This window comes from Zeus faber (genome assembly GCF_960531495.2).
Source record: "Zeus faber genome assembly, chromosome: 10".
NCBI lineage: Eukaryota > Metazoa > Chordata > Actinopteri > Zeiformes > Zeidae > Zeus > Zeus faber.
The window spans coordinates 26328718-26343968 of record NC_137199.1 but is presented as its reverse complement, the minus strand read 5'-3'; the positions used below and the strand labels follow the sequence as shown (position 1 = coordinate 26343968).

General features: G+C 46.4%; 1 protein-coding gene across 1 annotated transcript in view; it reads left to right on the top strand.

Moving 5' to 3' along the window:
• diaph2 (diaphanous-related formin 2) overlaps positions 1 to 15251 on the top strand; it is a 436878-nt gene that overhangs the window by 136565 nt on the left and 285062 nt on the right. The window contains exons 8-10 of the mRNA XM_080007732.1: positions 13222 to 13296; positions 13455 to 13524; positions 14661 to 14797. Coding sequence (XP_079863858.1) covers positions 13222 to 13296; positions 13455 to 13524; positions 14661 to 14797 — 282 coding nt within the window. The remainder of the gene's footprint in view (positions 1 to 13221; positions 13297 to 13454; positions 13525 to 14660; positions 14798 to 15251) is intronic.

Sequence of the window (15251 nt, the reverse complement as noted above, 5' to 3'; positions counted from 1 at the left end):
TGCGGGGCGGGGATGGGCTTGGTTAAACAAGAGCAGCACAAAGCATGGCCTGTTAAGCCGGTGCAGCCGGTGGCGGACCCGAAAGAAGACGAGTCAGAGATCAGAGTCGCTGGGAGCTCATCTGTCATCCCTCACCACTCTATCCATTAGGCCCTAATAGACAGGAAGCCCAGTTTTCCACATCACAAGGCCGCCCGTTCTCTGAGACCTTAATAAGCGCCCGGCTCTCACACAGGGATCTGCCGCGATTGCGATTGTCCCCCGCCCCTCCCCTGCGGTTCCCTCACGCCTCGCTCCCAATCTGTTTTCATCATTCCCGACGGAAGATACTTAATTTCCTTAAATACTTTGCTCTCAGACCGTGGCTTCTCTTCCGCTGAGTTGTTGCGAGGGTGCAAAGGACCGCCTTCCATCCCAGGCGGGAAAGCTCGTCTGCTTTTGCGTCCCGTGATCGTCGTCCTTAGATTGAAGGGGTTTCCAGGAGGGGAGAGGGAAGTTCCAACGGGCGACATCAGAGATGCCGAGTCTGTACGACACCTACCCTCATGTGTTCACCCGCCCGCTGTCGGAAGAGATGCTTCCTGACGCCGATCAATGGACGGTGCATATAAAATGGTCCAGGTGGGGAAAAGGCGACATTGTTTTTTTTTTTTGTTTTTTTTCCTTTGATTTTTATTTTCACGCCCATCGTGAGTGCAACCAATGGACCCGGCAGGGCAAGCAGAACTTTTACTTGACTGCAGCAGTGCTATTGAAATGGCTCCCTGAAAAATAACCGCTGGGGCGAAACAAAGAAATAAATACTTAACTAATGTGCTTTGCAGAGCCGTGACTATAAAGTGTGCGCTCGGTGAAAAAACGGAACGAAACGCACGCAAAACAACAGATGCGGCCTGCCTTCCAAACGAATCGGCGGATTACGGGCAAACCGTCATGGCACGCTCAAACCCGGCCTGGATTTGTGTGTGGGGTCTCCACCAGGAAGAATGAAATAGTTGCGGTAATTGAACAAGGAAATGCTCCAAGGTCATTTCACTACATCTTCACCGCACAGCCGGAGCCCATTGTGCTATTATTATCTGTCTTACAGTTATCGAGGCTGGTTATCTTTAATATATAACCCACTCCCACCACCACCACCACCGCCGCCGCCGCAATGATTGATAGCTGAGTGATGAAGTCGGTCTCCAGTTAGCTGCGGGGAGTCGAGCTGACCTTTCCGTTCAGAAAGGCCAGCTGGTGCCAAGGGGATGCCAAGGAGGCCAGGCCTGCCCTCTGGGTGTTTTCACCCAAAAAAAAAAAAACCTGAGCCCCTGACCAGCGAGTGCAACGCCGCTCTCTGCAGAGGAAGAGGCAGAGGCAGAAGGAGCCTGCAGAAGGCCCGGTCAAGTCGCGCTGAAAGGCACCTTGGGATGGGCCGTGCTCCACCGAGCGCCGGGCGTCGGCCTCCCTCACCTTCACGCCCTCTTGTTTTGTTTACGCTGCGAAGGGGGGGGGGGGGGTCGGTTGTTTTTTTTCCTGAAGCGCGGATAAGGTTACTCCCAATTAATATGAATGCACCTAATTGTCATGGATCACAACACACAGGAAAGTTGTGTGCGCCCGGCCAGTGCTTCTGACTCAACTATGTTAATGTAACCTTTGTGTGGCGTCTTATGGAAAACTTGTGATGAGCAGGAGAAAGACGGCGCCGCAGTTCATCAATCCTGCTTTTAATTACCAAGTCTGGATAATGGTCCGATGGTCTTCATTTGGAAACTCTATCTTATACTTTTATTGCATAAATTAACATAATCTATCCGTCAGGTAACATTTAACTATGGCTAACACTGAATAGACTATATTATGGGAAAGCCGTTGCGGCACAGATGCTAATTGTTGTCCTGTACAGCTGACTGCTCATTACTTCTCAGGTTCCTCGTGCTCCTTCTGTTCACCGGGCAAAACATAATTTTGCCGTGTATCACATCTACAGCCAGGTGAATTGGCAATTAAATCACAAAATGTTGTGGCAAGAACTGCCCTATGACCCCAATCGTGAATAAAACAGTGTACCGCACATCCTGCGTCATAAGAATACAGTGGTACCTTGACTAAGGACTGTAATTGGTTCTATAAGAACGGTCGTATTTTCAAACGGTCGCATGTCAAAGCAATTTTTCCCATATGAATGATGACATCATGAAGGGTTAAAATAAACAAAATACACAGAACAAACACAGTAAATATGAAAAAAATATCCATACGCCACGAACTACGTGCACACACCATGTAGGTGGCCCGCTGACTGACTGCTGACTGACTGCTGACTGACTGCTGACTGACTGGCCGCCTACGCGCCAACTGCAAAGTTCCACGCTTGTATCTTGGAGCAGTCGGTCGCAAGTCGATACAAATTTTGGCGACTATCGCTACTGGTCTCTTGGATTGGTCGTAAGTAGATGCAGTCGTAAGTCGAGGTACCACTGCACATTGGGACGGGCTATCTTTTTCAAAATCGTTTTAAGAACTAATATGTGTCACTTAAGAGCGACCAAGGGATGTGAATCTGGGCGGTTGGTCATTGTTTACGGACAGCGGTAATCATTCAGAAGTAACTGACCGCTGATTGCCACTATTGACCGATCACAATCAGTTTCCCCCAAAGTCTGCGTTCAACACTGACGTAGTAGAAGACAACGGGACAACGTCAACTTCGACCCCTCTGCGAATGTCAAAGTGTAACGGCTAAACGGACGAACGGACGCCAACCGGCACGACCACGGACACGATCGGAAGGACGTAGCAGTTCACTCACGGCTCTCGGGGCAGAAGACAGGTGAGGAGGTCGAGCCAGCGAGTGGGCCCGTACAGCCGACCATCCTCAGAGCGGCAGGACCAAGGGCCTGGCCGCCAATCCGGGAGGAGAAGGACGCCGGGCAGCCCGGGCGGGAAGGGCCGAGGCGATCCGACGCGCCGGGGTGTTGTCGCCGGGCTGTGATGTCACAGCGCTGACCGCGGTGGGAAGCGGGCGGGAGAGTCAGAACCCTACGGGAGACCCTATCCCCAGTGGCAGGAGAGACACGCGGCGACCGAAGCAACGTTTTGTTTTACTATGCGCCGCTTCCTGCAAGGTTCCATGAACTTGAGTCCGACCATTCGAATGCTTAGCTCTACTTTGTGTCCAGCTAATTTCCTCCCAGCGGCCTGTGTTTGTCTAATAGTTTAATTGTCTGGCTGAGCACCTGCTTGGCAGCCCAGGTGCTTCCAGGCCGTCCTGCTTTGGGGTCTTATCTCTGGGCGTCCCACCCAGGTGTGTGGCACGCAGCCCTTACACATCCAACCGCAGATGGCAATGCCTGGAGCGGCTGCTACCTCCATTATTTCAAACTCTTGTCCTCGGCTGCCATTTTTTTTTCCACTTTCCTATTTGCCTCACACACACACAGACACACACACACACACACACACACAAAAACAACTCCCCTGCCAATTATTTATCCTCCGCTTGATTCTCTTTCTTTTAATTCCTTCATTTGGACTATTGCCTCTTAACGTAGATGTGTCAGACTGAATAGACGATTGCAAAGAATTCACTTAATTTTTTTTTTTGCTCCATTTGTTATAATTGAGAGGTTAGCTACTCCCCTCGTTGAGGGGGTGAAACGCTGGCATGCTTTACTGCAGTCCATTTTGTCAGACTCGTTTCACAATTTGTTTTTAACCCTCGTGTTTTGGGACAAGAGCCACACGCACACACGCACAATCCGGGCGACAATACAACGGAATTTATTTCCCGAGAAGAAAGCAAATTTTCCTCGTATCTGTCAAAGCATCAAGCGCTCTCAAGGTTCTGGGATTTGCACACTTTGGGCCACGGGTGGTATCCACTCCAACTCCAGACTTCAACCTGAAACGAGTTTGACACCCTCGTCAGGTTCCTCTTAATGGTGACGGCGCCTCCCCATCGGGTCCGCTGGCGCTCAGGCGTTCAGGAGCGACGGAAGCTAACCGTGTCCTGCCTCCTGGTGCTTGGTGATGTGGGATCCCCCTGGCACAGGTGAACGGAGCTCTTTTTCCCGGGCATTTCCTTGTGTGTGTTTTTGTATTTTTCCCCGGCCGGAGGCGGGTAAGATTTTCTGTGACTAGATGTTGTTTCTGAGTCTGTGTCACCAGCACGTGTGGTGTTGCAGGAGTCTTTCCATTTTGGCACGGGGGGGGGGGTCTCCCTGTATTGGCGCTGGAGGTAAAACAGTTAAAAGAGTAGTAATGGGCTTTTTGGGTACTTTGATGCTATAGTTCCCCTCAGTCCAAATGATGCAGCAACGCAAACAACACTAAACCCCCATCCAGCCTCCGCAGCCGAGCGGCCTTTGATCCGCCGGCCGCCATGATTGACGACTGTTATTTCCTTGTGTTTGGCCGCATCGTTGTCCCGCGTTGTCTGAGGGGCGGCGCGGAAGGTCGTATCCATCGGCGCTCGGTTTGTTTTCCGCAGCGGATTTATTTAATTTTTTTAATTGACCGGAGAAATAGGAGCGGCCAGGCATCTCTCAAAAAAAAAAAAAAAAAGGCGCCCGTCCTTCCAGCGGGTGTTGTGTCGGCCGGGCCTTAACGGCCGCGGATTTATTTAGATATAGATCTGTCTGGCTTGAGTTTTTCGCAATAATAATAGTAAGCTGCAATTAGCCCACCAGCAACAGCTGGTTGTGATCCTCTGCTCATCGCGGCGACCCGTCCGTTGTACATTTTCCGTATCCCAGCTCTGATTTGGCACGGCGCCACGTCCCGGCGCAACCCCACCTCGCGCCGCGTCGGAGGGATTTGTGAAATGCGCCTTTTGTGAGGTCAGAGCAATCGCAGGGTGACAGAAACGCGCCTGGCGTCGTGGAAAATGCGACGCCGTCCAAACCCGGGATCCGTGGCGCGGGGGCGGGGAGCCGCCATTCACGGGGCGGTGGGGGCCAGAGGGGGCCGGAGGGGGCCCGCGCTCCTCGGGGGGCGGACGTGTTCGCTTTTCACCGTCAAAGCGGCGAGGAGGCGAGGCGGGGAAAGCGGCGCGTTTGACTTCCCACCCACCGCCTTCTCTTTCCCCACTTCCTCCCGGGGAGCCGGGGAGGAAGGAAACAAAGGAAGGAGTCGAAATATCAAAAAGCCAGTTGTGCTGTTAGCGCAGCAAAATGACGGAGAGTGGGCTTTAAAAAGCTCGGCTGTGGTATTGTCTTTTTCCTTCCTTTGTGCAGTGAGACTGTATTCTTCCAGACTTCCGGTGTCAAAGCACCTTTCTCAGCCCAGTTGCTTTTTCCAAATTTTGGTGTATTGATGGACACTGTAAATATATTGGATCTGAGTTTCGGGCATTTTTAATCCTATTTGGAGCTATTTTTTCCTTCAAGTGAGAACTTGCGGTAGCATAGAGTCGTGGCGTGTCCGAGGTGATTTTTTTGACATTCCATCGGCTTGTGTCCTTTAGTTGACCCGACTTCACGCTCCACTTTCACTTATTTTCCACCTGAAAAGGCCGTAAAACACATTTTGGGAGACGGCCGCGTCCTCAGCGGCGGGATGCGTTTCGAGTGCGGCGTCCATTCGCTTTTATGACGCCATCTGCTAACCTTCCAGCGAGCCGGAGCCGGCGCGGCCTCGCGGAGCGGGGGGGCGGGCGTGATTCAGAAACTTCTGATCTGAATTGCGTGTTGATTTAGTTTGCGGCGGGGAAGTGGCACCTCCAGTGCGGTGAAAATGTTAATGTGCTGGGTATTACCACCTTTACATTTGGTTTCCATTTCATGCTTGAATCAGAATTTATTACAATTTTATTCATGGAGCTCCTTTGCTCATGCAAGCGATATACTCTTTTTTTTTTTTGTGAGTATCTCTGACATAGAAAGTGAAGCGATGTTTATATATCAAGTTAGTTGGTTGGTTGGTTGGAATTTTGGGTTTCGGATGTTTCGGTTCCGATGATTATTTGGTGGGATACGGATTCGACAGTGGCTCGGAGCTTGACGTAAGACACAGACTGTAGCTGCCGGTCTCCAACTACGGCATGACGTTGCGTCGCGTGTTTGAACTCGTTTTTTGGGTGCTTCATGAAAGACGCCAGAAATCGATTTTTTTTTTTCTCTGCGTTTTTCCAACAAGTCCGAGAGTCTCCAGCTCAACTCAGTCGCTGTTCTGGAAGAGTTGGTGCTGAGCAGGTGGAGGTCCCGAGCTAGATTTTTATTTTTTATTCTTTTGCCCCAGTTTATTCCAGATGCCGTAGCTTGGCGCTGTTTGTTTGTAGCGTACGCTGTTCCTAAATAGTGTCCCCATGAACATTCGCTGTGTGGCCCACCCACCCGTCCTCAGACAGACAGACAGACAGACCTCCACCTGACCCTTGTCTCCGGTTGGGACTCTTCACCCGAGGATTCTTGGACGTCTGTCCGTCCTCAGACAGACAGGCAGACAGACAGACAGACAGACAGACAGACAGACAGACAGACCTCCACGTGACCCTTGTCTCCGCTTGTGACCCTTCACCCGAGGATTCTTGGAGGAGTTGCCGCCGCCGCTCGGAGATAATTAGTTATTTCTGGAGTATTTTGTGCTCGGCGGGGGGTCATTTGGAGGTATCTGGGGAGTGTGGCAAAGCTGTCAGCGTCCTGCCTCACTCCTGCTGCAGCCCTTTTTTGATCCCCCTCCCCCGTTCTGTCCATTCCATCCCTTTACTCTCTCTCTCTCTCGCTCTCTCTCCCTCTCCCTCCCTCACTCTGTCTCTCTTTCCCATGCTCTTTCCCTCTCTCACTCTCTCTCTCTCTGTCTTTCTCCCCCTCTCCCTCTCTTTCCCTCTCTCCCTCTCGCTCTCTCTCTCTCTCCCTCTCTCTCTCTTTCCCTCTCTCCCTCTCTCTCTGTCTTTCTCTCCCTCTCTCTCTCTCTCTCTCTCTCTCTCTCTCCCTCTCTCTCTCTCTTTCCCTCTCTCTCTCTCTCTCTCTCTCCCTCTCTCTCTCTCTCCCTCTCTCCCTCCCTCTCCCTCTCCCTCTGTCTTTCTCTCCCTCTCTCTTGCTCTCTCTTTCTCTTTCCCTCTCTCTCTCCCTCTCTCTCTCTCTCTTTCTCTCTCTCTCTCCCCCAATATCTAGCTCACCCACACATTCAAGCACTCTCATTCTCATTCTCTCACACGTTTGCTGCCTTCAGCAATTTCGTTATTTTTTATTTTTTTCCTCTATTCTTGTCACCCCCTTAAAAGCCACCGGTCCTCCACCGGAAGCACAATTTAAAGTCACTCCCTCAAATCCAAGGACGTACACAACATCACACGTGCACACGGCTTCCGGCGAGCACCCCCCCCCCCCCCCCCCCAAAAAAAAAAAAAAGAACGACCTCAACGGGGTGTGCGTGTGTGTGTGTGTGTGTCAGTGGGCGGGGGCGGGGGGGGGGGGGGGGGGGGGCTAGCCCTTGTGTCATTGCCGGCATTTTTGGAAATCCTGCCGAGGCTCCAGCGGCGTTGCATGTGCCAAGTGTTGCTTTTTAAACGTTCCGCTCACTCCCGCTCCTCTCCGCCTCGCCAGGCGGCGATTGCATTCACGGGGGCGCTGACAACCGGGGGTATTGTCCTCAGGGCGGTGCGCGGTGTGCCGCCCCCCGCGTTCAAGTGACTGCACACTCTCTCCGCTCGCCCTCGCCGTGCTCTGTGTGCGTGTCGACCAACATTTTTTTTTACGAGCGCATGTTTTTATTTATTTATTTATTTATTTTTATTATTATTTACAAAGTGTATGACCAATGGAGACCCGTGTTTTTTTTTATGTCCTTTTTCTTTCCCTTTGGCGTCGGCATCGATTTTGTTGAGGTGTGAATGTGTTGCATGGATTTTGTACACGTTTTTATTTTTTTTTTTATTTTATTTTTTTATAATTGTCTGTTGTTGGTGTCCGTTTGAAAGTTAGTGCCACACAACGTGGTGAAAATTGTCGTTCTCAAAAAAGAGCCGGAGTTTAAATTATATTTCCTGTGCCTCATCAATTTTGAGGCAAGTGTATTTTAAAATTTGAAACAACATTTACACATAATGAATGAGACGTGTCTCCATTTTATCAAAGCCACCATAATCATTCTGTGGGTTGTACTGAGGTTCTAGTTACATGATCATTGTAAAAACAGGTCATTATGTATATAACCACCAACCCAATCACTGTCTCATGCGTACATAATCGAAAGTTAAGGCGGGAAATTACATCTTATGCTGTAAACAAACACATGTCTCTCCTCAGGATGAAAAATAGAATTTATTTTTGGAGGCAGGCTGATGGACAGCTAAGTGAGTTACTTTATTGCCCCCGCGGCGGAAATGTTTTCCGGTGCATTGCACTGGGCGTGACACTGCACAGAGACGGTGCATCACGCCACATCGCACATACCCACTGACCGCACCAAATTTATTTTTTATTTTTGTAATAAACACCCAACCCAAGTTAACGTTCTACAATCATTTGCACCACTCTGACAGGTTGTTGTTTGTCATCCTCCATATCTTGACTTTGTGTCTCCGCATCGGGTTGCTGCAGAGACTATAACAAATACAATCCATAAATTTTTCAGCACTTAACATAACTACAAGATAATTGCGTCAAACCAGCAGAAATAATACACATAAAAAATTGCTTCCCTAAGATAGACCATGAATTTTTCATTTTGCCTGTGGGATACACATGATTGCGGAAAGTAACACAATTTGGTGGCACTTAACTGGAGGATTATAGTCATCAATATTACATGAACAAATTCTCCCCGCGGTTAATGAAATCCTTAGATGCATTCTGGGATTTGGGGGAAGAGGCTGATATGATATGGGTGCGGCCGCAGGTCCTGTCTGCGGTGCCCGCGCCGTCCACCTCTCACAGTGATGCATTGACAAACTGCAGAAACAAACACATACCTCCATGTTTACTTCCAGGTCACTTCAAAAAAAGAAAAAAAAAAAAAAAGAAATTAAATAAAAATGTGTATTGGGAAAAAAAAGTATCAAATCTGGACGCCTCCTCCGACTGAAGCTTCTGTTTCCTTAAAATAAATAGATGCATACAATCCTAACCCTATCTGAAGTGTACATTTTTCCCGACAGAAAAAAAATATTTTTAGTACATATATTGTGTTTAAAGTATAATTCTACTGTTTGTGAACTTACTTACTTGATATACTTGAAATGTAATTCTTATTGTCTTTATGTACACATTTAATAATACAGGTTTAGTATGCTAGTCATTAATATGCTGTAAGTGTACTGTATGTCAACTTATAACAGTATGTTGAAACTTGAACCTGGCAAACTTGAGCTGTACTTCAGTATACTTGTTGTGTGTTATTTAGTTGTCAAGAGTCAACAAAAATACCTGAAATACATTTGAGCACGTCTTAAGTACGTCTAACTCTCTAAGTACAACATAAGTGGTTTCAATTTAACACAACTTCAGTATATTACTTGTAATAACGTAAGTGTACTGTCTGTGTATCTATGTATATATATATATATATTATTAGTGTGTAATTATTCTTTAAAATAACACACTTAAGTATACTTTCAGAAATAAAACCTACAGTAAGTATACTTTTAGGTATCACACTAATCTATATCTATTCAGGTATATACTAATACAGGTACTCGTCACTTAACAACCTACCTGTTTAACGACCGTTCTGACTTACAACCAGCTCTCTAACCAGTCTGTCTTGTGCTCTGCGTACAACACCGCGTCGTGTTTATATACTATATACACCCTTAATGTACTATAAACACTATATATACTATATACAATATATATTCTATATATACTATACACGGTATACATCTCACCTCATCACCGTTCTTAGTCTCAGTCTCCTTCCTGCAGTCTGTCAGTATTCACTACACTAGAGTTCTCAATGGCCACGCCCACTTACCGTGAAATAACACGATATACACTATATCAGTATATATAGTATATACACTATATATACTATACACTATATATACTCTATATTCTATATGCACTGTGTACACTATATATAATATATACTCTATATATACTATATACACTTTATATACCATATACACTATATACTGTACACTATATATACTATAAATACTATATATACTATATACACTGTATACATCTCATTTCATCATCGCTCTGTCTCATTTCCTCAGTCTGTCAGTATTCACTACACTAGCGTTCTCAATGGCCACGCCCCCTTACCCTGAAATAACACTATATATACTATACATATTCTATATACACTATATACACTATATTTACTATATACACTATATATACACTGTATACATCTCATAAAATCATCGCTCTGTCTCGTTCCCTCGTTCTCAATGCGTTCCTTACCGTGAAATAACACTTTATATACTATATATACGATATACACTATATACACGGCCCCTTACCGTGAAATAAAACTATATATACTATATACACGTGGGTCATGTGTCAGCATTATCCATTTTCTAGGGACAAGTCTTGCATATATTATATATTTTGGATAGTGTTTCCTGCCTGGCCCGCTTCGTCGGCTGGTATTTTTAACGCACCAAACAATTAAGCAATGCGGACGCGATAACAGTGCGATCAATAAGGAGAGGCCAGGGATAATTGCCTGTAAACCGCAGAGCGTCAGGAGCCGCCTCTGTCTGTTCGCAGGCACATTGCGTCATTAGCATTCCTTGTTTTCGGGAACCGTGACTGTCAATAAAACCGAACGCATGGGGCAATTTGAGCCGCTAAACGTTCATAAGCCGCTGATTCACGGCGTCTCTTCCGACAATGACGGGAGGTGACGGCGGCGCGCAAATTAAAATCATTTGTATCGACCGGCCCTCGATTAGGGCTGCGCTGTGTACGCCGGCGGCGAGCGGCGGCGCTAAAGGTGAACTATTCAAATGATCTGTGATTAGATTAGTACGCACGACAAACCCACCCCCCTGCCAAACCATTACTCAAAACACAAGTACAGCTCATTTGCAAGTTATTACCATTAACCGTGCACTACAATGATGATCGTCCCCGTTAATAAAAAACGCAGGCGTCATAATATCCTATATTTATAACTGTCTGCTTAGAGTAGGTCTACCCAGTTTGAGGTTTCCACTTTGCCGTCTCGAGATGGTTTTGTGCACGGGCTCATTGCACACAAACTCAATTAATCTTTGATGGGGGGGGGGAGGAGAAAAAAAAAAAAAAGGGACGCATTTATTTATTCATTCCCGTGGCAGGGCAGTTGCGGCTTCACCCTAAATACGAACGGCGGAGTGGGAGCTGCGGCGTCGCTAAGAGGTGTGAAGATCCTAACGATTATTAGTTTAAAGCGTTTTTAAAATAGGTTCGATTCCAACAACGACAAAAAACGCTCGCCGGGCAGAACCCCCTCCTCCGCCTTCAGCGCCGCGTCTGTGGACGGGCGTGAAGGATTTAGGGGTTTGCGCCGGTGATTGACGGATGCAAATTTGGCTCTCGATGATAGCATGGCGGTGGCAAAAAATAAATAAATTGGAAAGAAAAAAAAATAAAATAAGTTGAAGCGCCAGACTCAAAGTACCGCCGGCGAGAAAAAAAACAAAACCCACGGCCCCGTTGATGGAGCCGCGCGCAAATGGGACAGTGGGACAACAAGGGCGGGTGGAAGGAAGACACGGATGAGAGAGCACAATTGAGTAAATCCACAATACGTGTTTGCGTTGCTCGCCGTCAGGCCGGGGAGACGGAGGGAGATGGAACCAATATTTGAGAAGAGGTGTTTTCCATTATCGCGCGCTGGAACTCTGAGGTTTACAGTCAGATCTCCAGTAATATCTGAGGAGGACAACAGCGATGCTGCGAGCCGCCGTGACGGAAAAACAGAATTAATTCAATGTGTTCCGTCTAATATGTGGGGAAAGAACAGTGTCACCTGAAAGTAAACTTGGTATAATTTGGTATAATCAGTCTATTAAAGTTGTATTACATTTAGATCACTTAAATTGTACTTAAGATTCTGCATAAATATAAAATAAAAAAATATGTCATTTTGGTTACTATTGATGACCAAAATAGCACACTTGTATAATATATTATGATAGTGTACTAAAGTGCAGCTTAAGTTGGGTTAATGTTTCAATAGAAGTATATTTGCAGCCTATACTACACACATTACTAAGAATACATACATACAATACAACATAAAACAAAACAATAATAATACAATGATGCACTTCAAGCACACTCTGTCTGAAATGTACTTTTTTGTCCACTTGGGGATGAGGGGGGAAGAGATGGCTTTGAATAATTTCAGCAGTGATAATATATAACAGCCGCTGGTGGCGAAAAGCCGGAAAAAATTGGCAAATAGAGGAAAATCAACAGGAAAGTGTTTGTTTTTTTTTCAATGTGTTTTTCCTTTTTTTGTTTGAATGTTGAAGAACCCACTCAGTACAACAAACAACAGTTTTATGATCACTACTTATAGTTTATCACCCACGTGAGCTTGTTTGCGCCTCGTCCGCGGCGCATTGTGTGGGCGTGGTGGTCGATGTGCATCTCTGGTGTCGCTGGCTGTTGTTCCAGAGTATCGATGAAAAACCCTCCCATTAAACAAAGAGCAACACAGCGTCAGTGTCTTGTTTTCCATCTATGATGAATGAAAGTTTCACGGGTTCGGCAATTCGGCAGTTTCCCAATCTCTCGACTTGTTTTCAAAACTGAGTTTCGGACTTACTCACCCGTTGTTGAGCCCGGAGCAACAGCGCGGGCGGCGATCTTACCTTTGATGCTCACATGCAGATCAAGATAATCCTTCCATATTCCGTGTGACGCCCAATCAGAATGTGAAGCCGTTTTGATCAAATATGTATTTTTACGTGTTATTTTTGTACTTTACACACTTTAACCCGCTGACAATGACAGGTGGTGTAGCTGGGGGGTGGTTTGGGGCGGGGTTAACAGCTATTGCTACCACCCATTACCTGCCTCTGAAGTGTGAATAACTTCAGGATCTTTGCATCTTCTCCACCAGAGGAGTTTAGGTGTACCAACATTCAAATAAGCATTATCTTCTTCAATTGTTTTCGCAATCTGTAAAAAACTGAAAAATGACCTTGGCCTGCTTGAGACCCAAAACACCAGTCGCTGTCATATATGTCGTTGCTGCATTATTCTTCCTGGGTAAATCTGCATTATATCCATATACGTGTTGCATAAACCTGTTGTAACTCTTCCTATGTCGGTGTCTTCTCCCCAGCTGGGTGAATAACTTTGGCCATGAAGGTCTGGGTCTTCTTCTGGACACGCTGGAGAAGCTGCTGGACAAGAAAGTGTGAGTGGTCCTCCACCCGGAGAAATGACACTTGGAGGCGACACGGAACTGTCACTTTTCATGCCCTGCCGCAACAACCTGTTGTCCCAAATCATCTTCCTCCCTGGAATTGTTTTTTTTTTTTTTTTCTCTCTCTCTCTTCTTTTCTTTTTCCTCAGGCAAGAAAATATCGATAAAAGGAACCAGCACAAGTTGATCCAATGCTTGAAGGCCTTTATGAATAATAAGGTGTGTATGAAACAAATTGATCGCACAGGCTCAGGCCCGTGCAGAGACGTTAAGAGGGGCAGGTGCTCAAAAAAATAAAAAATAAATAATAAAAAAAAAAAAGAGGAGGCACATGGACCCCCCAAGCTCCATTCATTCTGCTGCTCTGGGCAACCTGTCGACAGGGGGGTGGGATAGTGAGTTTGCTTCCCGTTACGCACAACGTTTTGTTTGTCTCCGGAAGGAGAGGGAGCGGCACAGCGGATCACGGGCGCCCGCGACGATGCGCATCTGGGCGCCCGCAATCTGCGCTCTGCTGTGCGCGCATCGCAGGTGCGCCGAGGACACGCTCCTCATGATTATGCATAACTTGCCTGATGAGAAGGGCACCATGGGGCAAAGGGGCAGGTCCCCCCCCCCCCCCCCCCCGTGTGCCTTCACAGGCTTTATAAAGAATGTCTGTGAGGCATTCAAGTGATCTTCCATTAAGTAATGCATCATTTATACCTCATTTCAAATGTCCTTCAGTGCATTATATATGTCTACGCATATATACTGTATGTGTATATATATATATTATTATTTTTTTTTTGTGTTATGGTGTGCTCTGTCTGTCTGTCTTTCTTTTGGCCTACCTTTAAAAGTCCAGATAATTATTATAGTAATTGAGAATTTCATCTCAGCCTGGTGTAAATATGGACTATTAAACAAATGAGTACTTAGCATTTTGTACATTTTCTATTTCTGTTTTCTTTTTTTTTTTTTTTTTAATATATATTAATTTGAGTAGCCCGTTTCCAGGGCAGCTGAACTATTGATATTGCTACCCTTTAACTCAATCCCCACACGTGGCCGTGTCTCCCCATTCACTGCTTTGTGGGGGAGATTTAAAGGTGGAGGAGACTGTAAGTATTTGTCCCTATAGTCCTGTCCCGAATTGGTTTAATTTATCATCGTCTCCATTTTCCCATGGCCTCATTGTCCCTACTTAAAAGAGAATTAAGGCTAACTTTAACTTACATTGGAATTCTTTATTTTTTAACTCGGCGTTCTCCATGAACGCAAATGCTCTCATTAATTTATACCCAGTGGATTCTTCTTCATCTTCTCCTTCGTCTTCTTCTTCTCATTTCTTCTTTTCATTTTACTTCCCACAGTATGGATTGCAAAGGATTCTGGGAGACGAGCGCAGCCTGTTGTTGCTGGCGCGGGCGATCGACCCCAAACAGACCAACATGATGACGGAGATTGTCAAGATCCTCTCGGCCGTCTGTATTATCGGAGAGGAAAACATGTGAGTTTAATGGGGCTTTTTCCTCCGCCGTCACCTTTCCCTTTCCCCTGCCGGCTTTCATACATGCAGGTTACGTACAAGGTTAGTTACAAGCAACTTTCTATCATTCAAAGTCAGGGAAAACGAAATAAAACAAAACCGAATGGCTCTCCATTACTTTGGGTCAGCATGTATTTGATGTTCATTGTTTAGACTCAGTTGTAACATTGGCCATTGATAAGTGGAAGAATGATGTCCTTGCTGTGGCCGTCTGCGGCCGATAATGCTTTTCCATCAATTTCTAAAGTCGCCAACTTCTTGTCGCCGCCGCGGAAGGCAGAGGTCACTGCAGGAATTATAGAACAAATTCCCACTGTAAACACGGGAGCTTCTCCCACTAGATGGCAGAATATAATTCAGTTCACCCCCATTGAATGGCACTTCTGTGTTGCCCCCGACCCGAGACGTTCTCGGC